General features: G+C 46.4%; 2 protein-coding genes and 1 long non-coding RNA gene across 5 annotated transcripts in view; 2 read left to right on the forward strand and 1 right to left on the reverse strand.

The window, feature by feature from the left end:
- The first annotated feature begins 1174 nt into the window (after positions 1-1174).
- On the forward strand, positions 1175-11540 carry LOC107316485. Its single transcript, XR_001556385.2, has 6 exons — positions 1175-1697; positions 2538-2642; positions 7793-7864; positions 8391-8512; positions 9279-9354; positions 9672-11540. It is a non-coding gene; the product is annotated as an uncharacterized LOC107316485 (long non-coding RNA).
- On the reverse strand, positions 9974-25228 carry LANCL1 (LanC like 1). The gene is made up of 9 exons (XM_015868012.2): positions 25116-25228; positions 24741-24858; positions 19306-19513; positions 15719-15854; positions 15194-15340; positions 13311-13493; positions 12990-13166; positions 12637-12709; positions 9974-11789 (listed from the first exon to the last, which is right to left on the reverse strand). Exons 1-9 carry the CDS (start codon positions 25197-25199, stop codon positions 11713-11715), a joined length of 1203 nt encoding a protein of 400 aa, XP_015723498.1. The 5' UTR covers positions 25200-25228; the 3' UTR covers positions 9974-11712.
- The window catches only part of CPS1 (carbamoyl-phosphate synthase 1), a 112893-nt gene continuing 103517 nt past the window's right edge, over positions 15861-25236 (forward strand). The window contains exons 1-2 of one of the 3 annotated variants that reach the window (XM_015868003.2): positions 15861-17071; positions 17186-17398. In XM_015868003.2, coding sequence (XP_015723489.1) covers positions 17353-17398 — 46 coding nt within the window. In that variant the 5' untranslated portion in view covers positions 15861-17071; positions 17186-17352. Of the gene's footprint in view, positions 17399-25236 lie in introns of all 3 variants that reach the window. The other 2 variants (XM_015868004.2, XM_015868005.2) reach the window with 2 other exon arrangements.

Consider the following 25236-nt stretch of genomic DNA (forward strand, 5'->3'; position numbering starts at 1 on the left):
GGCAGGGGGAGGTGACTGTAGGAGTGTGACCAACCATCGGTGCTGAATTTACAGCTGGTGGGAGGAAAGGTGGTGGTGTCTGATTTAAACCTAGGCTGGGTTATGGGCATAAGTGAAGGGCTCTGCCAGCATGAGGGAGACAGTGGGTGTGCTTAAGGAGGAAGGATTTGCCTTGTGGCTCTTCCAAGTGCAGCACTAGGCACGGAGAGCCTGAACACAGATGGGGTATCAGTAGTGCAGGCTGAAGTCAAATGACTTCAGAGGAGCAGGCAAGGGAATGAATATCTGAAAACACAAGTCCGATGCAGTGGATTTGCGTACGGGAGGGCTGAGAGAGCACGTTTGCCCTTTACCTGCATGGAAAATGCTTGAGAAAGGCTGCGGGAAGTGTGTGTATGTGCACCCTGGGCTGGGAGGGAGGGCAGGCAGCAACTGGTGTGCCACATATAGCCTCTGGCTGACTTAGCACTTGTGCTTGGTTGCCCTCCTGCTCAAGGTTTTCTAATTCTGTCCCAGACGATGTCAGCGTCCTCTAGCAAGTGGCAGTGAGACATACAAGGCATTCCTCTCAGAGCTCTGAGCATCTCCATCCCCCTTGCACACCAGGAGGGCTGCTGTGGGGAGAATCAGCTCCTTGGAGGTGACGGCAGCTCTGCGCTGCCTTCAGCTCACATTCAGCCTGTTAGAAATCCTCCAGGGAGGGAGTCAAGTTGCCCCAGCACCCTGTGCAGTTTACTTTTCACTATCCCATAAAACACTTGATTGTTGTTTTTGGCTTTTGTTTCCCCTGTGGTTGTACAAACATTGGCTTGTAGGTTGCAGAGCAACTCTGAAGTGCAAGTGCCTTGGGAAAATGCATCCAAAATTTAGGTGAGCAGCACTGTATATCTAATCCCTGGCAGGCCTCCTTACTGTGGGCCCTGAGGAATGCTGCATGCTTTTAGATGTTGAAGATTGAACGCTGGCATCATATGCAGATCCTGGTGCACTCTCTCTCACACACGGTGCTGTGAAAATAATCTGTACCATGGTTGTCTGACTAGATGCAAATGAGCATCAAGCATTTGAGAAGCACTTTCTTTCTTCTGAGCATCCCGTGTCTCTTAGTGTATTTATTGCTACCTGTAAAGTAGCTGGTGGAGAATTGGTGTGGGGAGGCAGAGGTGACGTTTTGCTTTGGGAGTCTGGGGATCTGAGACTACTGTGCGTCTGGGTAAGGCGTGCCCTGGAGGCAGCCCAGCTGTAGCAATTCATTGGAGTCTACACTGTGCCTTTTTCTATGTCCTTCTGGCCAGCACTGTCACCAGCTTGATGCCCATGGACTTGCTTCCTCCTGTAGCATCAGCTGGTGTTTTCTGATGACACCACATCCTCTTACCCCAGCAGGATTTTTGTTCCCACTGTCTGACTGTAGCTGGGAAGGAGATCTTCAGGCAGCAGGCAAAGGAGCCTCACTGCAGAAATGACACGAGAGGATGATGTGGTGGCCTTAATAGCAGCAGGAAGACTCAGCAACACATCATGGAGCTGTCTGAGGGACAGAGCACACACTGAGATGCCTTTGTCCCAGCACTGCCTTGTGATGCCCCTGCAGACAAACCTGACCAAGCCACTTAAAGCTACCTGTGATGGAACTTGGCCTTTGTGTCGAGCTCATAGCACCTTTGCCTTCCTTCTGCATGAGCAAACAGCCCTTGGTAAGTCTCTGAAATCATCACAGTAAAGCTGTAAGCCTGTTTTTGGGGGAGTAGGAATGTATATGTGTGCAATGCCTCTCCTCCAGGATGTCAAATAGCTTTGCTGGCCTTCTTTAAATAGCCTTCTGGTGCTGTCCCCCTTATTTAGCTATAGGGAGAGAAGTGACATGGTGATTCTCAAGAATGTCACTTTGCTTCTCGTGTGACCGGTGAGATCAGAGGTTGTTAGCAGGAGATTCATGGTGACCCTCACTGGAAGAGTTGCTGGGGGGACCCTGTGTCCATAGCGGCACCTCCAGCATAAAGAAAGCTTTGTGGGATTGCACTTGGCAGTCAGTGCAAGCTGCCTCTGCCTCCACCTAGAGCACTCTGAGTGCTGCATTGACAGCTCCTGTTTTCTGTAAGGTGCACATATTTAGGGCTGTGGCACTTCACCTGCAGAGTGTGGTATGAGCAAGGTCTCAGCCTGAACCACTTCTGCTCAAATAGGCAGCCCCAAGGTTTATCTTCTTGCTCGTTAAACTTCTGTCAAAGTCAGTTGCTTTGCAACATGAGATGACTTCAGAGCTGCCAGCGCGTGGCTGATGACATACTTTATGGAGACTGTTATCTCCAAAGGTAGTTCAGAAATGCCTGTTATCTTAAAATATTTTTGTCCCAAACTCATCTTCCCTGAGCAGCTTCGTTAAGTCAGTAGAGCTTAAGCAGTTGGCTGTGGGGTGCACACGTGCAGGTGCAACTTTTATTTTTAACCCTTTTCCTTATATGTCTTTTTTCCTTTTTTTTTTCTTTTTTTTTCTTTTTTTTCTTTTCTTTTCTTTTTTTTTTTTTTTTCCCCAGAGCAATTTCAAACCGTGCAAGTGAGAGCAGCAAGTGCAGCTGGACCCTGAGCGCCACAGCCAGTTTCAAGGATGCTTGTGGAAAGAGCAGTTAGAAATGTCAGTGGTAAGTACATTCAAGAGGTCGTTCCTTCTGTAGATTTGAGGACTCCAGAGTCAACGGGTGACAGACTGGATCATGGAAGATGGTGCTGCCACATCCACATGCAGGAGTACCCTGACACAAACTCCAGGTCTATGACCTTCTTAGATCAGTTGTACCACTTACTTTTTTGCTTAGAAATAACCACATATCAATTAATTATCCATCCCTTTTGGCAAAGGAATTTTAGTTTCTAGAGTTTTCGAGGATGGGTCAAGATAACTGTTTTCAACCTAAAATCTGGACCATTTTGGTTAACGATGTGACCACCAAGAACTTCTATTTCCTGAAGCTTTGTCATTAGTTCTCATCAGATATATTGAAAAAAATCTGACAAGTGAATAGACCTGGTGAACTCCGTTGCCAAAGAACATGAGACATTTCAACTAAACTGAATCAGATTAGAACTTCAAGTGACTGTTCTGTAGTATTTTTTTTCTGTGTTCATGCAATGGTATTATCCACGGAGTAAGGAACTGAGTGATTTTTGCAGAACTCAAACATGCTTTCATGTCTTGAGTGGAAATTTATCTGGTATTTATCTGCTTTTTTGGTTGATATTCTGTGATATCTGTGCCATCCCGTGAGAGCCAAATGCCAGTAATGTTTTGCAACCAATGTGATGAAATGAAGTGCAGGTAGTTTCAACACGAAGGATCTTCCTCTGTTTGCAATCTCAGATGCCTCATAGCTTTGGCCTCCCCAGGGGGTTGATAGGATGCTCCCTGGCAGGCTTCATGCTTTGAGATATGGGATCCACATGATCTGTTTTGTCCCCAGGTGCTGTGTGGAGTGTTTCTGGCTGGCAGTTGTTGGCCAGTGTTTCGTTTTGGCTCCTCTTTATCCGTGACGTGTTCTCTGGCACAATTCCTGTGGCATGTGGAGCTGGGTCTCTTTCCTTGTATATTTCTGAAGTAAACAATTTGGCTGAATGTTTGAATACTTCTAACTAGCAATAGCACCAAACCATATGTGCTGCAGGGACTTGAAGCCAGCGCTTCTCTTCCAGAAACTGTTATTAGTTCGTTTTCTGTGTTTGATTTGCCATTGTGAATGTTACGCACAATGATTGAAGGCACTTTCTAATTACTCTCTTATTGTGCATTGAATTGGCAGGGTCAAGGAGGTTGTTTAGAATCGAATTATAACCTTTGGGGGACTTGGCATAGGGTCTCCTGCCTTTTGCTTTATTCTGTGATGTTGCATAGGATTTCATATTATGATAAAATCCCATTGAAATAATGGAGGGTTCTGAAAATGAAGGCATCTGGAAATCTGTCTATTGCTACGGCAGAACTTGGATGTAACCTTCACATCGTTGGATCTGTCTCCCAAGGATGGGGTAGGAAGTGCTGTAATGTTAATGACCTCCAGCCAGTGCCTCCTTCTTCCCATGCTAAATGCCATTTTAACACAGCTTCTATAGGATAGGTTGGAGAGGGGGGCAGCTGTACATTTAATACTGCCATACTTACTGGAGGTGTGAGTCTCATCTTTGTGCCTGCTGTATTTGATAAGTGTTAGCATTGGGAGTATCTCTTCCATTTGTGCTTTTTATGGTCATAAATTGAGACTCTAACACATCTTTTATCATGAACTAGGGCTTGTGCTCCTTTGGACCATGGCTTTGGAGGTATCTCCAAGGAAGTTTCCAGTGTGGCTGTGGGCCCTGCTGGCTTTTTTTTTCTTTGCATCTCTTTCTTGCCTTTTTCTCCTTTAAACTTCTTCCTGTTCTCTTTTAGTTGTCATTATGGAGGTGGGGTTTTTCTCTCCCCTTTTGAAAGCTTTAATTTCCACAAAGATTTTATATGGTGTTTTTGTCATTGTAAGAATGTAAAGAGTAACTGCTATCAAGTTGGTCTCCTGTGGACTTCAGTGTTTAATGCAAGTAGTCTGCTTGCCCTTGGCTGCTAGCCTTGGCTCCCCTCCCCAAGGGTGCTGAGCTCTGAGCAGTATCCCCAATGCATCTGATTTAGTAGATCTGCCACCTGCACAATAGAGTTAAGAGCAGACGTTCCCCAATTCCTAATTAAACTGACAAAAGCATTTTGTCCTACAGTCTTGTCCCTCCAAATGGGAAGAGAAACCCAAAGCCACAACGTGGTTGTGAGTGCCTGCTCTCATGAGCTTACACGCTTGCCACAGCTGGAGAAAATGGTGCAGCAAAAAGTGGCAACGGCAGCTCTTGGGATGAGCTGACATCTGCCAGGAGGAACGTGGTTTGGCAGCTTCCACAGCACGAGGGCTGCTTTTCCCCACTGCGCACTCTAACGCAGACCCGCTTTCCCTGTCATCCTTTGCTCAGTAATGAGGATGGTAATTGGTCTTTATTGGCCAGAGATTTCAGTAGTTGTGAGTGACTTTCTGAGACCAATCTTGCTTTTTTTTTTCTTTTCACTTTCCTTCATTTAATAAAAAAATAGCAGCCTCCTTTCATGGATTTTTGAATTGAATGTCTGTCTTCTTGCTCAAGATGTCTCAAATCATTTCACTTTGCAAATCTGTTACTACGGATGGGTTTTTAACTAGTGAGCCGTCTCTTGGGCCACAAGGACATGTAGTAGGCTGTATGTTGTGAGGTGCATTGTTAGGGTTCAAAAAGAAACAACCTAATGGGAAACCACCATATGGTGAGGGTAAAAGCGAAGATGTGAATGGCCAAGCTTTCTGGTAGGTGGGTTCAAGGCATGGGGAGGGCTGGAAAATGGTTTGAACATGACTGTGGTACCCTGCACATTGAAGTGCCACCACCCTTGGATGTTGGGAATGGTTTATCTGTGGTCTGGCACATCTTTCCTTTCCTTTCTGAGCACTGGGGGCACAGGGGGCCTGAGTTACCATCCCAGTGCTTAAGAGTGTGTGCTCATCCCTTTGGGAAGCACAGATGGAGAATCCGTTTCTTCTAGTTGTGTTTAAGAAGGTCACAATTCAGTCTGGTTTCCAGTTCTGTTTTGGATCAGAGGAGACCCCTGGTATGTCTTATTTCTATTGGTATTTTATTTTTTGCATGCATTAATTTTGCTCCTGCCCTTCAGTGTGTTCCTGAAGGACAAAGCTGTTTGCTTTCCCACGGCCATCACAAACTGCCATTTGGATTTTTCTCTGCTGCCTTTTCTCTCAGCCTTAATTTCATGCCCATGCGAAACTCCTATCCCTGTGTCACATCTAAAGGTTACGTCCAGTGCTTCGGCTGGAGCTGCAGAAGGTATGCCCAGCAGCTAGCCAGGGTGCCTGCCCTGCTGTGGAGTAGATGGCCAAGAGATCCCTGCTGTTTTTAATAGCTCTCTGACAGTCTTGGCCAGCAAACGTGGCATATTTCATTATAACTCAGTTTTCCCGCAGGCAGGTGACCTTTGTGGTGATGCAGTTAAGCACCTCAGCTTTTTGCCATCATTTTAAAGAGCTGGTGGCAGTTTCCTTGCTGCTGGGCCGTGCGCTCCTCAGAGTTCATCCAGGGCAATAGACTTGCGTGCTGGCAGAGGGCAGGGACCCGATTCACTTCATAACAAATCATACTCTCCCTTCACAGTGCTCATCTCCTGTGAGCCTCCAGTGCTGGGCAGCCCTCCAGTGCTGGGCTGCTCAGCTTAAGGATGTGGGAGAAAAACAAAGCAGTGAATTACTGGAGTGAGGTGAGTTACTGGAGGAGCCTCAGCTTGGCATTTGCTGCCAAGGGAAGGAGACTCATCTGCGGATCCTCAGTCCAAGGAAGACTGAAATATGCAAGATGATCTTAGAGGTCTTTTCCAACCTTTGTGATTCTATGCTTCTATGCTGTCTCACTGGAACAGCTCTCAGATGTCACTTCCAACCTCTGTTCTCTGAGGTTCTTCCCTTTGGATGGAAATCTGATGTTTGGAGAATTGTCGGTGCATCACAATGAGACTTATAGGCTTGGATCCAACCTGATTCTCCCAGTTTTAACAGATCCCCACAAGTTACCTCCAATAGGAGTGTGAGATAGTTCCTATTCAGACCAGGAGCCATAGCAGGATGGCATGTGCAGCTTCCATCATCATAAGTTTATGAAGGTTTTGGTTTGTCTGCATGGACACAGCATGAACGTTTTACAACAAAAGATGTGTGTCAGTCTTTGTACAGCCCTCATTCCTGCTGTGTCCTGCAGAGGCTCCCACTGGAGATTCAGAGGGTCTGGGGTCAGATTCCTCTTACAGTGAGGAAAGCAAGGAGAGAATACCAAGACATTTCATTTCTTGTTGTGAGGAATGTCTCCTAACTTCTCCCTCACTGATATATCCTGTCACAAATCAGGGAAGTGAGTACTAATAGCATTACTCCTCTCTTTCACAAAGCAGTAATTCAATGCTTGCTCATACAACACAGAGACAGTGGTGCTCAGTGGTGCTGTGGTCTCCCCCTCGCTGGTGGGAGCTTGCCTTAAAGGAGAGGCAGCTATAATAAAACTCAGCCAAATGGTGGAAACATGATCAACTCCTCAACCTGATCAGAGCCAGCAGCCGCTGGGTGGAACATTTGCTCTCGTTCCGTGTGCAGCTGCATGCTGTAGCATAACTATTTATGGGCCAGACTCCAATGGGATTTATGGACGATGAAGCGCCACCAGCAGATTTGATTACTGCCTGGGATCGCTGCAAATGCTGCAGCAAACTGCAACAGCCGCAAAACGAGGGCAGTCTGACGCGTGTCCTGCTGGTGAGAAATTCCCCAGCCATGAGGGGATGGAGCTAAATGGCTCCACACAGGCGCAGGATTATGTTCCCTTCTTAAGGCTTCTGCAGTTGTTTTGCACACCTCTGGGCCTTCTCTGTCACTCGTTGTCATCCTCACTGAGAGCAAGCTGAGCTGCATCTTGTCATCCACACAGGGAATAAATGGCACAGTGACCATAGAATGGCTTGGGTTGAAGAGGACCACAGTGCTTATCTGGTTTCAACCCCCCTGCTATGTGCAGGGTTGCCAGCCAGCAGACCAGGCTCCCCAGAGCCACATCCAGCCTGGCCTTGAATGCCTCCAGGGATGGGGCATCCACAGCCTCCTTGGGCAACATGTTCCAGTGCATCACCACCCTCGTACTGGGACCATTCAGTGCAGTGTTGTGATTTATAACCTAATCTGCTGTATTTTCTCCTCAGAAGGGGCAGAGGGGATGCACAGCATCTGAGGGTGCTGGGCTGGCTGTGTGATGTCCTGCTCAGCACAGAAAGGTAAAAACAAATGGCTCTTGTATCTCTGGAGTTGTATGCTATATGAGATACCATGTTCCTCTTCTCCACATCTGCTAGGACCTCTTTAAATCTAGATTACCCTAATATTGAGTATGAGCTTGGTTTTTGGGTTCTCCTGGGATGCTGTTGTCCAAGAGCAGTAGGGAGGGTGCGGATTTCCTTGGGCTAAGGTTTTGCCTTTATCTCACACTGCATTTTGCCTCCCCCTTGCTGTGATACAGTGAACTGGAGTCCTGAAACAATCCAGAATAAAAGCTACCCCTCTTCTTCTTCCTCAGAAAGAGCAGCATGGAGGCAGAAACAAGTGGGGGGGAGTGGGAGGCAAAACAGAAGGACCTTCAAGCAGCTCTGCCACAGGAGAAGACAGTAGAGACCACCATACTAGGTGTGAAAGCTGTCTTGAGCAGTAGTTGGGAATACAGAACCTTGTGGGTGATGCAGAACCTGCTCTGCCTTAAATCAACAATATATCAACAGCTATTTTGTCCTGTTTTTCTCTCAACAGCTTCCAAGGGAGCAGTTTTGATGCTGAGATAGCTGAAACCCTGCACAACGCAGTGATATGGTGCTTTTCTCCAGGTCTTACAGCAGCTGCCCAGATCTTCACACTCACCTCTATTTTCAGAGGTAAGTTGTACCAGTGGGGTGGTACTGGGTTGGTGATACTTGTCTCCAGACACCAAATGCCACATTCACAGTGATCCCAGCATGACCGTCAGTGCAGAGAGCCCCACTGCTCTCTGTCTCAGCTATGTCTGTACAAAGCACTGCCTGAACCAAGCAATGCCACTTCTGCAGTATAAGCATCCATAATTCTCACTCCAGAGCCAGGAAGAAGCTCTCTGAAGCCCAGGGGGTACATGAGGGATATAAATATGTCTGTGTTAAGAGTGCTTTTGTGTCTGTTTCCAGCTTGTGGCAAAGAGGTCTTTGATGGGGACTATCCTGCTGCTGTCTGAATGATGGAAGGGTTGGCCAGTTCTTTTCAAACCAGAAAACCAACAAATAAAAACCCCACAGTTCTACCTGTCACGTATTTGTCACTAGGATCCCTTAATTAATATACCCAGGCTTGCTTTTAAGGTCAGGCACAAACAAGTTCATTAGGTGGGCCCGAAATGTGATCAGCCATTCAAAGTTAATTAAACTCTGCCTGACTCCTACATTCAGCTGTCGTAGAGGGGCTGGATCCTGAACTGCTCTAGATCAGCTTAATGCCGTGGGCTTTACACGGATCAGGCGCTGGCTCCAGATCTTACCCCTTGTAGATGACTTTTCCAGAACTGAGAAAAGCAAAGCTGAGGATCAAAACAAAAATACCACCCTCTCCTCAAAAAGAAAAAGGAAAGAAAAAGGTATGCAGAAGGTATAAAGCATCTTTTGATTGTTTCAGGAAGGTAACAGTCAATGAAGCAATCCTCTGAGATTCAGCTGTAATCCAGAAGTCTATGCTTGCCCCTCTTGCCAAGGTTAGTGAGCCCTATGAGTAAAAAGGCCCAGCCATAAAGATGCTGAAGCATCCAGCTCTGCCAGCTATGATACTGTATTTGGAGGTTCGAGTCTACGCTGGTCTGAGTGCTAAGGAATTTTCCATCTGGGTTGACAGTGAGTTTGCAAGCTAACATTGCACACCCTGGGCCCAGGGAGCCCCTGCAAAACCCCACTGGCCCGAAAATCCCTGTCATTTCAGACACTACTGGCTAACAACCTTTAGGCTGCTAGTTGACTTACTCGATCCAGTATCACTTTCCTAGAGTTTTCACTGTACTTGGCTCTTGTATTCCAGTACACACCACATTCCCAGCACAACAGATAGTGAATCCTCATAATGATTAGTTGGGAAAAGTTTATTCTGAAGATATATGATGGTGCTTTTGAGTTTGCGTTGTCAAATGTGAACCGACCTCCAGCAGAGTTGCAGAATGCCCCTGATCTGTGTGGAACAGGTATGTCTGAGGTTGTGGTTTTCTGTTACACTGAGAATTAAAGCACAAATTAAGCTGGGTGATGGTGCATTTAAGCTGTGGTTTTCATTTATTTCTGACGAGTATGAGGTCACAAAATGAGAAAAACCAACACAAAGCTCGCTTGTTTTCATGTTTTATTGAACAGTGCTCCACCTGCCAGTTCTGCACCAGTCCTGTGTGTGAACCACAGCGCTGACCCATTAGGCTGCACAAACCAGCTTCAGGCTCCTGCCAGGAAGGCTGAGCCTAAGGCAGATGAACATTGCTGTGCATCAGGCTGTCTTCTGATGAGCTGGCTGTGGGGCTGCTCTTAGAGGAGAGGAGGAGTTTTCAGAATGCTTCCTACTCTTCACTGAAACAGCTTCTTTCAGGTCTGCCTATGCCACTGTTGTGAGGTAAGCTAGCTGTGAACACACCAGGTTTGGTCCTCACGGCTGCACTGTGCCCTTTGGAAAATATTAAGACAGCTTGTGCAGCTCCCACTTCTTGCTGCTGACTTGGAGACAGCCTGTGCTGCCCTAAAGCTGCCCTGCTCTTGTCCTCAACCACTCATCAGCTTTCCCCTGAAAACCAAGTGTGTGCCCACACTTGTGCAGGCTGAGGAGCTGCCGTCAAACAGCACAAAGTAGTATAGTGGAGTCAGTAACCTCTACTGTACTCAGTACTGAGCTGATGGTTGGAGCTAAAAAAAAATATGCAATGGTTTAATGAGGGGGTGCTGCAAATTAGTGTAGCATCAACAAAGGGCTCCGAAGCTGATTTACCCCTTGCAACTTTTTGGTGTGCTGTCAGGTCAAAGCTGTTGAACCTAGAGCAGATTTTCCAGTTCAGTAGATGTAGTGGATGTCAAGCTACGAGAAGCAGTAACAAGTGCCTCAAATTATCCAGGTTCTAGAAAGCTTGTAAAACAAAAGCCTGTACATATCCTGTAGACAGGTAACAGGCTGAACACTGAGAGAACTCAGTGAGATACGTTGCTGTTTTTATTCTGCTGCTGCTGATCTGCTATAACATCCATATAATATCCATGTTTTTAAATATGAGATTGCAAAATGAATTTTCAAAGCTAAATAGGAGCTCCCACACCAGTATGCATCCTGCTTACTATTAAATTACAATTTTCCATGACATGACCAATGGACTTTGCAAGGTTTAGCATAAGGCAGCAAATAAGCACAAAAGCGAGTGGATTATTCGTCTGGCACTGGCAGAGATGCACAAAAGAGCTATGCGTAATTACCTTCACCTATAAAGCAGACAGGTGTAAATTCAGACCAAGGCTGAACAAGACCACGTCAGTTCCAGCTGCTCTGCTTGCAATCTGACATCAAAAAAAGGAGAGATCCCACAGCACATCACATTCACTTCTTATGGAGCAGCCCAGCTCTTGAACTACCTACTCCCTGCATGGGCAGAAAGAGAAAGTTTCAAAGCACATTGAAGGGCAGTAGTCTCAGTGTTTTATCTTTTGTTTTCCAAGGTCAACTTCCTGTAACTGTTTGGCAGCACCAGAACAAACAAATTAAACAGGCAAAGTTACATTCAATAGAAAACTTTCTCCCAGGAAATGGGATACAGAAAATAGCAAAACTTTATAGCACACAAAATACTGTACATATTTCCCTTCTCCTTGCTGCAGCCCTGTGCTTTCAGGAGACACCAGCAAAACCTGCACCTTGTTATTTAAACTGAAACAATGCAACAAAACAACTAGACATATTAGAGAACTCGGCGTGCTCTAGGAGGATGGATTTACGTTCAGTTAAGTAAACAACGATGAGTTCGGAAGGAAGAGGAAGCAGCTCTGAACTGCTTTTCCAAGTGCAGAAAGATTTAGGCAAGGAACTGCCTAGCGTAGGTTCACAGTTCAAATGCAGGGAACCTGGCCTTGGTCGGCACCAGCAGGTCAGCAAGAAAGTAAATTGTTCCAGCCATCCCTGAGAACGAGAAAAAATAAAGTGCTTCAGAGAGATTCCATCTGGGCATCAAAGTTAGCAGTTGTTCAAGGAGAGAATTCGTCATGAAGACACAAAGCAGGAAAATGTATTCAGAAGGAGCTACATCATGTCCAAGGTCTGAGCCTACACTTCCCAAGCAGCTCAGGTTCTGCAGTGCGGAGAGCATTTTGAAATTCGTCATGTGTTGGAGAAGCACCTGGGAAGGTATGGCAAATTTCCCCACTCCCATCCCCCTTCCTTCTGCTTCACCTGTCTATGGGCTTAAGAATCTGAATATCTTTGCAAAACTTGAGATCCTGTTGTGTTGGCTCAGACCCTCACTATGTGTCTGGCTCTTGCTCTTTGATGCGCCCCAAAGCTAGGGAGATTTATATTAACTGAGGAACCAGTTCTTTCAGCCATACCTGCTAATGGCAGATTTTGGGGGAAGTCAATGAACAATACAAAAGTGACCCTGCTTGCTCTTCATTCATCTTTGGAATGGAATTGGAAAGCCTACGCAGGATTTTAATCCTTAGAAACACATAGAGACTGAAGAGCCAGGCTGCAAATTGCCTGAAGGCAGACTTTGGCCCGTACCCACTAAAGTCATTCCCTTAAGGTGTGTGCAGAATCTGTGCTGAAGGCCCAAGAGGACAATATGCTCCAAGAGGAGCCACTGGCCTGTTACAGGAACACTACTTCTGGGGAAGGGTCAAAACAGCAAATGCTATTTCCCTCTCATTCTTTATGCTGAGTTTTGCCAAGAGTTCAGCAGAACATTTTCCTCAGTGCTGAACTGACTCATTCCCAGGAGCAGAACACATGCTGAGGAATGGAGGTTTACCTTCAAAGAGAGAGAACGGTGTGTCTGGAGTCCGACAGCCGTGCTGACCGTAGCTTAAACACCACTCTGCAAACTATGAAAAAAAGGAACAGCGTTCAGATATCATTCGAGATGCATGGTGAGATAATTACCACCTTCACCCTCACATTATCCCTTTGCAGAGCAAGACTGCAAAATATTCCTTCTATGTAGGCTGTCATGCAGCAACTACCCTGCTCAGGGACTGTGCTAGTGGAGCTGGTTAGAACCAGCTCCCTCTTTACCACGCTAGAAATTAGGTTTCAAGGGAAGAAGCTGCAATGTAAAAAGGCAGAAGCAAATAATCCTCTCCCTCCTCTCGCACAGGCTCTCACCTTGCAGGCCCGGTACAGGTATTTCATGTTCTGAGTGAGGTTGTACAGTGCTAGGAAAGCATAGGCGTTGCCAGCAGTCCCGTGGCAGAGCCCGTAGCCTTTCTTCAATAACCCGTACTGCCAGATCACTTCTGCACACTGCAGAGCATCATTTAGGTACTGCTGTTCCCCAAACACCTGGAGAGACAAGAAACATTCCCCTACGATGAAGTCATTTCCTTGCACAGGGCGCATCCCTGTGTGAGGGGGGGAGGCCTGTGTTAATTAGCTACATAAGCACATTTAGGGGTCCCCAAAGGATATCTGCAAGATTTCTGGTACCTTGTAAGCCTGGAGAAGCATGTAGATAACGCCTGGTGCCCCGTGGCACCAGTGGACAAGTAGGTCTCTGGTGTCATCGATGCAGGGAGGGTAATTGCCTGATGGGAATTTGAGCTGGCAGACGTAGTCCACACTGGGTCTGACTGTGTTGTGCAGCTTTACTTGGCTCACTCCGAGGCCAGGCTAAGAGACACAAAGTGTTAATAACAGGAGAGTTACCACTGTGTCTCTCCCTAACGGACCCAAGGTCTGTCTGAAAGAAACAAAGCCAGTTATAATCACATCTGTTCTTGCTCCTTGTAAATGAAGTTGTTTCTTTGGCCCAGTCTTTCACGACCCAAATACCTGATAGACCTCAGCCTGCTCTGTCAGCAGCGACTCATTTCCAGTCATACTCTTGCATCCCTAAAAACAAAAGCTTCCCCAAGTGTGTCACACAGCCCTCTAAGCAAGAGAAGTAGTCCTTTCCTGGAACTAGGTAGACATGGTTTCACGTAACCGGCTTTGGAGTAAAAAGGTAAACTGCATAAAAACAGCGTTAGGGATGAATTTCAGGAATGATTCCTAGCACCCAGAGCACAGCAGCTGTGAGCTGCTCATCCAGCCCAACTGCCTGTGATGCTGCCTTTTCATGGATGTTTCTGGGTAACTGCAAGGGGGTAACTTCACCACTGACCTCAGGATGGAAGCAAGGAAGGGCCTTCAGCTTCCTCTCCAAATGATGCTGCCCCACAGGGGATCTGCACTGGTCTGACCTCCTGCAGCAGACTGCAGTGAGACTTTAATCTAGGGATCACGCTGTTCCCAAGATGGTGATAACTTGAAAATTAAGAATCAATACTTCTGCTATAAAACCACTGGAGACCATAAGTCCAACATCCTCCTCTCTGCATTCCCATCGTCTGCTTCTCCCACGGGTTTTTGTGTGTTATGCTTGGCTGGTCCAGGCTCCTTGTGTTTCATACAGCAGAGAAGCGTGAAGCCTACGTAGCATTTTATGGGAGACAGACTTCCTGAAGGGAAGCCAAGTGCTTGAAACCTGGCGGTCTTCCACTTGCTGTGAGTAGCCTAATATCAAACAAAAAACCATACTTCTATAAGCCTTACTATATTCAAACCATTTGGTGGGCACTCTAACTGCTTTGAAAAAGCAGTGTTGTTTATTGCTGTTATTACAAAGCTTAAATATTGCAGTTTTATGCAAAAAAAATGATCCACGTGGGAATTTTCACCCTGATTTCATAGCGAGGGCAGGGAAGATTCCCAGAACAGCAATGAGTTGTGAGAAACTGTAAGAAAGACCACGTCAAAGTAAAGAGGCACCGCAGCTCCAACCTCTTGCCTTGCTCTGCCAATTCAGGTGCTACAGAACTCAGCTGCTTAATAAAAGTAGTCCTGCTGCTCTAACACTGAGATAGAAGCTCTGATTCTGGGAGACATTTCCAACTTTCCTACTACATCTATGATCTCTTTCAGCACGCTTTTCTTACAGCGATTTTCACTCTGTAATGATCTGAGACTGCTCCAAGTCACCGCCTCCTAAAAATACATAAATCCAAGAAACCCAAAGATGTCAACAAATGGCAATACTTTATAAACAACTAAAAGATAGGGAAGCTTAGATCCTGCTGATCCGCAGGCCTTCATTACATGAAACTGCTTGTATAACGTAGATCCTCCAAATGTCCATGGAGATGGAAAATCCAAACTCATAGACATGAAGAAAAACATCAGAAGTGGAGATGTGTGATCAAACAGGAGAGTGCCTCAGATAAGAGGTTTTGCCTGGCTTGATGTCACCATGAAGCTATTCAGATACTCCTTATCATTCAAAGAAATGAGAAACAGGTGCTGTCAGCCCCTCCCCTCTAGGTGCCTCTTACCTGCATGAGATAGTAATAAATCCCAGCCAAGCCATGGGCTGCCCCTACATAGTACTCCTGGTACCACTCATACATCAGTGGGCTCTTGGTTGCAAAGTTCCTCCTTTTGGCCAGGCTCTCTCCTGAGGCTACAACTGCTTCACAGACCTGTGGATGAGAACAGATGCAGGTGAGGAAAGTACTATAATCTTACACCTAGCACAGCAGATAACAACAGATTTTCTATTTCAGGTTAATCTCCCATGTAAGGTGATGAGTGCTGCTGGAGGGGTGAAAGAGATGCCAATTCAGTGCTGTCTGGGCATCTATGTGGATTTCAGGGATGGGGTGAGAGGGGCATGTAGCGCTTTCTCTTCCCAAGAGGATGAGCAGCAGGGAAACCACGGTGTGGATTCTCATTTGTTGCCAGAGTTTTCTACATCTAGCACTGATTTATACCTGCTTAAAGGTAAGTGGAATGGGAAGAGACAGCTAATAAATCATCAGGTGGCTAATTCCGCCTCCGCTGTTGAGAAGCCACAGTACCTGCTGAATGTGACTTTGAGGGATCTTTTCCTCTCCGAAGTGCTTGTTCACAAACAGCAGTGCATACAGATACCCCATGCGCCCATACAGCAGCTCATCTGGCACTCGTGGATCAACCTTGTGTAGGTGGAGCAGACTAGAAAGAAAAAAACATACGAGGGAGATCAGAGGACAGTCAAAGGCACGTAAACAAGCAGTGGGACTGGAGATCTAAAACAGCCTTTATTCCGTAGTGCTGCCTTATGCCCTAAGTGATGCCATGAAAGTTCCTGTCTCAGCTTTCTTGTTACACAAGGTACAAAATCCCTCCTTCCCCTTTGCTTTTTCCTTGGCTTATCACTTTACTTTGTTCAGTGTTTCACACTGTAGCCATACTACATGTATATACTATCTCAGAGCACTAGCTCTGGGAAAGCTACTTGTGGGGAAGTCTGGCCTACAGGAGACAATCACCATTACTTTCCCATGAGGCCACAGGAAGTGCAGACCTTTTCCAAAAATGGCTGCTTTCAAATTGAAGTATCTGCCTAATTTGGCTGCTCAAGGAATGCCAGAAAGTCAAGCCAGTGCTGTGAGCACGTGGAAAAACCTCAACCTGTATTCTTACAAGTCCTGATAGCAAAGCTCATTTCATTCCATGCCTACAAGGTATACAGAGCAATGCTGTCAGTAAAAGAGGTGCTTGCATGAGATAGAAATCTGGGTAAGAGCTGTGGAGTGAGTTATGCAATAGTGAGGACAGTGTGTGCAGCATGAACACTATGGGCTGTCTGTGAGGCAGCCCCACAGTGACGGCTGCTTGGTTGGCACCAGCCTTTGGCCCATAAGTGCACAGCAAAAGCTCTGCTGGAGTCAGAAACGTTGTGTGCCATTTTTCCTGACTATTTCCCTGTTGCAAATTTGGTGATATTCCTGTTGTTCTAATGGGGATTGAGTGCTGTGCACACTGGCACGTTACAGTTCAGTTCACTCTCAATGCAGGTTTCTTGTTTTGCCTCTCCCCACAGCAGCACCAAGGCTGGATGCCCTTCCATGAGCAGCAGGTAGAGATGTGAGTGGCTCTGTCTTTATTTTTCCATTCCTCTCCGACAAAACACTCTGAAAAAGGCCATCACTTTTAAAACTCTGGCATCAGCAGCTTCAAGGCTGTCCTGCTGTGGCTGCAACAGGGAAAAGGGCTAAAATGAGAGCTGTGTGTGCAGGGCTTCCCTGTCACAGCAGTGTGGAGAACAGAAGAGGTGCTTTGGCAGCCCTTGCTGCTAGGCAGAGCTGTGTGCTGTGAAAAGAAGAAGCAACCAAACGTCCAGTGTACCCTCAGAGCAGAGAGAGGACGCTGGGCTCGGACTCCCTGTGGTAAGAGTTTCCCTTGGCACTGGACTCAAAGTAAGCAGAGAGATTAAAGGAGAAAGGAGGGAGAAATGTCTCAAGGAGATGGCCTGACCTCATCTTGTCTTGCACTGCTCCTAGGGGAGGCTTCTCATGGATTAAACCCATGAGACAGATTCTGCATCCGAGACTGGGAGTAAGTGGAGTCCTGGCAAACCCATCTGGCAGGGATCCTGCTCCCAGCTGTGTGGCCTGAAGAAACAATCCTGCCTCCTCGAGTCTCCTGTCCCCATGTTAAAGGAAAGCAGATGAAGAGGAGGGTTTCCAAGGAGGAGCATGGCAGTTCAGCAGCAGGTTGGTAGGAACAGATGCTGTCTGTTGAGGATGTCAGGGAAATGTCAGGTGCAATAGCAAGAATGGATGGGTGGATAAACAGTTCCACCCTTGCTAGAGATTTTCAGCAATATGGATGTGGAAGCTTCTCTTAGTGGGGAAATCTGGAATAGTTGGAGCTACTGTTCTTGCTCCCTATGCGTTACTGCTTCTGCCTCTACCTGCTTTCCTAGCTATGGTTATCAGGGGACTTTCTGTTGCTTTAGATATGTGTGGCAGGACTGCACAGCATACATACAGTAGGAGATACTTGATATGTTGCCAGGATGTGTTTCTCAGATGTGAGGGTGTAAACTGAGAGCCTGAAAGAAAGAGCCACTGCTCACAAATCAGCCTGTTGTCCCAGCTGCCAAAGAATCACTGTTTTTTAGACCGAGGGAAGGTGAGGCAGCACAGAGCAAGATGAGATTTGTGTATGCCCTGACTCTTCTCTCTAGCTGGAACCGAAGTGCATTTTCTATACACTTGCACCGCATAACATAGAAATTCTTCTGTAACCAAAAAGCATATTCAAAGCTCACTTAAGAGTCTGGATCAAGGGAGCTGTTTCTCAATCAGAAATACTCCCTTTGTAAAGGGAGCATGGTCAGGCTAACTGCTCTGGGAATTGGCAGCACAGTAAGGACAGCTTAACTGTTTCTTCCAGAAAGACCCATTTTTTCTTTCAGATGTACAAAGAAACCCATTTCCAAGGCTCTGCCCTTATTATGCCATTAGATGGCAGTGCAGGATTAATCACGTTTCCACTCTGCCACAAAACTGTAGGGAGAACAGGGGGGATACATGAGGGGGAGATCTACAGCAAGCAGATATTAGGGATTTTCTACAACCTGGGGCTTGTGTTATAACTGAACTGGCTGGTAATGTTTGACAGGTTAGTTCCATTGTTAGTAACAAATACATTCAATATAGTGAGATTCACCACTTCGACACAGTTATCAAGCAAAACTAAAACCACAGATTATTTCAAGAATTCAAAAAGGGAGTTCTGTCTTCAGGCTGACCAGATCTGTGTGAATGAAAAGCTGCTCTAGTTAAAGGAGTAGGAACTGAGTCTCCAAATCGTACAGGTACCTCAGATACCCATCTATGGCATTTTAATCAGTGTTACGCATCATGGCTCTTTTAAGGGCATTGGTGTCATACTGAAGTGCCTGTGTTTTTGTCTTGCTAGTGTGCTGACCACTCAAAATAGCAATTCTATGCAGGGCTCTTTCTCATTTTGTCAATATCCCTTGAGCAAGAAGAGCTTGCAACTGCAGTCTCCCCCTATCCGTAGCTGTTTTTCCTTCCTCTGCCATATGCTGATCTGATTGTTAATACTGCTTGTACATCCTCTTTTTCCTTAAGTATCGAACAAAAATACATTTGAAAACAGTTGAGGGAAGGCAGGAAATAGAAATAAATGAATCATAACCAGCTGCATTCAGCACTTGAAAAGGATGCTTCAATCTTAGGTTTAAGTCAAAGTCAACTAACAAATAGGGAGTGGAAGCAAGTGACGCATTTCTTCTTGTCATCAAAATGGATGTCAAGCTGAATCTAAGGGTTCTAAAAACTCCCAAACCTCACCTTAATTTTTTTGTGAATGTATTTATTTGGACACTATTTTTCTCTTATCTGAGTTATTTCTAAAGTGACAATACCAACTAAGGAATACCCTTTGCTCCCCTGCCTGTAGCCACACGTTTGTCCTTAAGCTAGATGCTTCTTCAGGACACAGCAAGTTTGCTTGTCTTGTTATGTTTCTGAATTCTCTGAGATTGTACCAAAACTTATTGGGGCACAGAGGAATCAGCCTGGTACAAACCGGAGCCAGTTCTACAGCAAGTGCAGAAAGAACAGAAAGGCATAACCATGCGTTTTACCGAGTGATGCAGTCTTCTGACTGCTTGTGGTTCTGCAGTTTGTGGTAGATGACCGCAGCCACTGCCAGGGGCCCAGCGTCTCCACACAAGAAAGTGATGGATCGTCTTGTCAGACAGCTCAGGCTCTTCTTCACGTACTCATGGGCCACGTGGAGGTATGCTGGGTCTCCATACACATCATGCAGGTGCAAATACAACACAGCAATGCCTGCAAAAGGAATGCAAGTTTTGTAACCATCAGAGTTTACTTTCTATGTCTTCTTTCCACTACATAGTTTGGTTGTTTTTACACATTGAAAAGCCTGGCCCTCAGTCTCATCTAGGTCATGAGCCTTGCAGGCTCTTCTTGGGTACGTGCAGAACATAATGCCCAGCAGCGCCATCCATAGCTTCTACTGCTTTCTGACCTCTTTCTATCTCATGCTGCTTATGAGTGGACTGCAAGTCAACAAGTCGTAGCATCTGACCCAGGTGGGCCTGGAGGCTAACAGAGCTTCTGCTACAAAGGTTACATACTGTTTTAGTAGTTGAGAGCAAAAGATGGGACCCAGACAAACACACCTAGACCTACGAATCATGCCTGGGGCTGGTTTGTAAAACCTGGAACACCAGAAAACATCAGGCAAGACAGGACTGGTGGCAAAGCATGCAAGTTGTTACCCTGTCTTGATTGCTTTTTCTCATGCCAAGAGGTGAAGGGCTGGGTCCCTTGACTTGGATCATATTAAAAAGTGACACATCTTCAGCACTGGGAAGCAACACCCTTGAGACATCCTGTTTGGCTCTTTCTAATCCTCCCACTGAGCAGATCCCAAGACCTACACAACAGACTGGTGCATCTTACAAAAGCAGAGGTGGTGGTGTAAGAAAAAGCATGCTGCAGAATTACTTGCTATAGTACTGTGGACAATTTTAAATTTAGATCCCCTTCTCATTTGGCATGGGTAATCTCGAAAGCTTCGTACTACAGACAATTCAATTTTGCTTGTACATTAAGGGCAGATTTCCATTTCCTGCTGCAGTTAATAACTTTGTCCTCTCTCTAAGCAGTTCAGCGTTAGTATTTCTGAGAGAGAGGCTCAGGTGCATGATACCATCATTCGGGTTTATCGGGATGTGGACATGAAGCCCTTTTTTAAAGGGGAGCTCCTCTTCCAGCCAGCAAATCTATGAGCACCAAGGACAGCCTCTAGACTCTTAACCCACCTGACAGCTGTCTGAGCACAACTTGCACTTTTGAGTTACCTGCTTTGATATACACCTTCTTGCTTTGTAAGTAACTTATATTCCAACGGCCATCGTACCACCCTAATTCTCTACATAACTACTATGCCAAGACCACTGCTAGGACTGAATGCTGAGAAAGTAAATGTCCCAGCAGTGTTTTCCACTGACTTCTCTGCTTTTCATCTTGCAAAACAGTCCTTGCTCCCTTTCCTCTCCAGCCTAAGCACTCTCCAATGGTCAGTCTTTTGGAGAAGATTCCAAAAAGCACAGACCTATACTAACCTATATTAAGGAATGGGAATGAGACCTTTGCTTTCCTCAGTCATTTATCCCCCTCCCCTTTATATTTAAAAACCAAAAGCAATACAAACTGTCTCTAAACACAATTTTTTCAACTCATTCTTAAAGGAATTCCCACTCCTGAGATGACCAGCAGGGCACAGTGCAGTGCTGCCTTCAGCCAGTTGTTTGCTCTGTTGCTGCTTGTGAACCCAGGAGGGAAATCCAGCAGGGGAGGACAGGACCACGCATAAAGCTGTGTGTGGAGTGATACAGAATGCAGTCACCTGCAGGGGAAATGGACCTTCTTTCTCTGCAGTTTCTACATACTTCACTTTTTGTTTCTCCTTGCAGCATAAGATCTTGCTGTACAGCCACCTGTACATCAGACATCGCTTGGTGCAGGATTGTGGTGAACGTGTGTGCTGTTGACAGCGTATCTTTTTAATAGGGCTCTGATGACCAAAACTGCTGTCTCTAGTGTGCAAGGAGCCAATGTACTGCAATGTGAACTCCTGAGATACTTGCTAGCTGCAGGGAATCAGGAGGCAAATACCAGTTTTGTGTATCTCGCATCAAAGCCTGTTTATTTAACATCTCCATCTCTTGCCCCCCTGTATAAGAAATGTTACAGATGCAGATAAATGCTTTGCATTAAGTATTTCTTTTGGGGAGGTGTGGGAGGATATTTAAATGTATGCACTGGAAATGGATGTATTTGCAGCAACAAGCTAATGCCAACGGTCCTAATTTCAGCATCCATTACCTCCAACAGGGCAGAGAGAAGATAAGCTCTTGCTCAGGAGCTAAAGCACTGCAAGAGGCTGAAAACAGTCTCTACCATATGACTGTTCTGTTGATCAAACAGAAAAACTGTGTCTTGGCTTCCCCGCGAGTTCTGTTGGTTGCACTACCACTGCAAACAGTTCTGCTGGTGGGAGAACAGCAGCAGCAAGGCAAAGCTTTCTCCTCGTGCTGAGCAGAACGGATAAAAGTGGTGACAGCTCCACTGCAGTGCTGACAAGACCAACAGGGACGCCCATTACACTGCTCTGAACACGCCTCCTTATCTACCAGGAGATGAGCTCCAGTGTGGTCCTTTCACGAAGGTCACCAGGTTCCCACAAGAGATTTCTGGGTTGCTGCTAATTTGGATCAGTAACAAACTTGTCATCTACAGCAGCAAGGAAAGAGCTTGGAGATCTTACATTGACCCAGAGAAGTAAGTCAGCCAGCACTCTCAAAGCAAGACATTGAAGAATAGAAAGAAGTGGAAACTTATATCTACACAGTGCAAGAAAACGTGATGGTTTCTTGTGGGAAACTCGATGTCATTTTGAGGAAGCATGGCATAAAAGTTACAGAGTGGGGTGGAATAGCTCTACTGCCCAGCTCAAAGGATAATAAGCATCTTTTGTGGTACAGAGTTATGGATATTATCTCACACCCGCTAATGCATTCCAAAGCCATTTCTGATGTTTCTCTTTTCTTCTGAATAGAACTGTAAGTTCTTGGGATTATAAGGTTAGAACTACGATATTACACTCAAGTGATCAAAAGGTGCTTTTCCTGTATTTCTATCCATTCCTGAACTGCTTTTCTCTTGCTGGATGTGTCTTTGAAGACTCCTTTCAAAAGGCAGCTCAGCCCTACTCTCAGGCCAGCCAAAAGCTGGTGCAAGCTACCTGCACTCACTCGTTTCTTTCACAGAATCACAGAATTGTAGGGGTTGGAGGGGACCTCTAGAGATCATCAAGTCCAACCCCCCTGCCAAAGCAGGCTCCCTTTCCGAGGCTCTCAAGCTGTCAAAGCCACAACTAATGCATTGCTAGAGAAAGCAATGTCTGCATGGGAAACAAATCCCAAAAGCGCTGCCAGAAGAGGCATTGAGTGGGCTCTCTGCCTTACATAATGTTTCAGAGAGCAGAGCACCCCATCATCTTGGAAGGACACAACAGGCCACCTGGGATCAGACTCAGATGCTTCCTGGCTTTTGCAGTCAGCAAAGCGGTGGCAGTAGTGACATCAAGTCTCTTGGTTCTTTTCCTCCATCTGGTCTTCTAGTCTAGGTAGCCTTTGGACCAAGGCTTCCTGGCTTCTGTGAAACACCAGCGCTCAAACAACTCTTGGGCATCCTCATGCTAATCCGTTTGAAAATGGATGAGAGCTTCGTACTTCTGCCAGGATTTGAACCGTTTCTGATTCAAAATTAGCTTACAGCAGTTTACTTTCCCTCAGTCAATACTCCAATAACAGGGAAACAGATTAGGACCATAAAAGCTTCTGCAGCTGTCTAGCTAAACTGATTAGAAGACAAAACGGAACACAAGAGCTGAGCCCGGTATATACCCAGGCACATTCAAGGCTTTGCCTACAGGGCCCTGATCTCTATGGGGAACTGAATGAAATCATAACGAGCTGATCCAAATGTGTTTTGAGGACATTCAGCTGTACGCAGGATAATCTCGATCAGAGCACATTGTCTCTGCCTCCGAGCTGAAAATGCAAGTCCTTCCCTACTTCTGCTCCAAGTTCACGTGCCAAGAAGCCGTGGTTTATCTGGCACAAAAGCAAGCAAGGGGAGGAAAGGCTCTCAAGTGTGTTGGGAAAGAAAAAGGCACCAAAGTAAAGTGCCAGCATATGCTGTGTATTACTGGGTGTAATGTAGTATGCTCAAGTACGATGCTTTTCACACAGAGTTTACGCTAGAAGAGGCACATTTCAAATCTTTCTTATTAGCGGCCACAAGAGTGCAGGTTGATTTCAGACTGCTGGGCAATGATTTACATGAGAAGATGCTCAACAAGGCTTTTCTACATAAGCAATTAAGGGAAGAAGCTGCTGTCTTGGCCCAATTAATTTGCTCTCTGGAAACCAGCACTGAATAAATTAATACAGCTAGGATTAGAAAAGAAATGTGGGTGCCTAAGATACAATGTAATATGTGCAAACTTCACTCCTCTGGCAGTGTCCCACGGGAAAACTGCCCCCAGGCTTCTTCTAATCCTATTAGCCAGAGCAAGAAGGTTGTATGCCCAGCGAGAAGTGATTCCAGAGAAGGGGAAAAAAAAGGAAGAAATTAATGTTCTCCCATGCTGCAATTCAACAGCGGCATTCTTGCATTTCTTACTGACTGCTTTGGAGCACTCTCAGTGCCTGTCTACCTTACGAAAACTTTGAAGCAGCCATTTCTGACGTTGCTCTCACCAGGCTGTAACATTACCTTAGCAACAACACAGTGAACACTCTTCCCAAGGAAACTGCTGGCATCGAGTTCCTCTGCATCCAAGCACAAGCCGTGCTCAGATCATAACATGGAAAATCGCCATTTGGGATTACAGCATCCAGGTAAAAAATACAAATAAAAAAAAGGAAGAAGTCTTGCAGCAGCCACACAAGCACCTGCCTATCCCAAGATGCCTCCCTAAAGCCTGGCACAGTGCAGAAAGCAGCAGCAGAAAAGCTGACAAAGCACACAGCAGAATCCAAAGACGATGATGCAGAGAAAGGTGCATCCTCCCTGGCTCCAGGGGGAAGAAATAGGGTGGGGAAGGCCTGCTTCACAGAAGAGCAGTTTACTTGTCAGCACTCTTCCCACAGTTAGATTTGGAGCCAGTCTCTTCAAAGGCTCCAGTATTTACTTCCAAGCATGTGCGCTTGAATCCTCCATCTTTATCTGCTGCAGAGCTCGGGCACTATTAATGAAGGGAAGACCCAGTGTCATCTCTGTGGTCCTCCTTTGCAGTTTGAGTTCTGCTGCCAAAAACGGGGACTCCAGAAATAACAGATCGTGCAAGAGAAGTGCCGGTCACGACACACGTTTACTGTGGATACAGTGAAGAAGTGTGTTTGACTTGGCCTAACCTGGAGGACAGCTTCAGAGCCATCCAGCCCCACTGTGAGCAGACATGCCCGCTGTGCTGCCCTACCTGCCCAGCCCGTGTAAGCCGTGCAGTCCTGCGGGTCAGCAGCCTTCAGGCCCCTCTCCATCTGCTGCAGCAGCTCCCTTATTTTGTTGTTCAGACGCTGAGTGAACTCTGGAGTCAGCTGCAGAGAATGTAGAAACACCAAAATCAACAAATCGGCAAACGGGAGGAGGTCTGAGTGAGCGGGTGGAGGAGCCCGGGGCCGGCACAGCTCCTAACACGGATCTGAAAAGGGCAGGCTGGAAACTGGGAGCGGGCTGAGATCGCAGGCAGGGCCACGCTGGAGAAAGACAGCCGAGCTTTAAACCACGCATGGGGCCGGAGGAACCTCGGGGTCCCCCGAACAGCCGGGACCGCGCTGCATCCATCCCTACTCACCCGGCCGGACGCATCGAAATACGCGGTGCCCAGAGACTTGTCATAGTCCGCGTATGGGTTGGGCAGCGCCCGCTGCGCCATCATGGTGCCGCCGCGCCGCCTCGCCCCGCCCCGCCCCGCC

This window comes from Coturnix japonica, chromosome 7 (genome assembly GCF_001577835.2).
Source record: "Coturnix japonica isolate 7356 chromosome 7, Coturnix japonica 2.1, whole genome shotgun sequence".
NCBI classification, from domain to species: domain Eukaryota; kingdom Metazoa; phylum Chordata; class Aves; order Galliformes; family Phasianidae; genus Coturnix; species Coturnix japonica.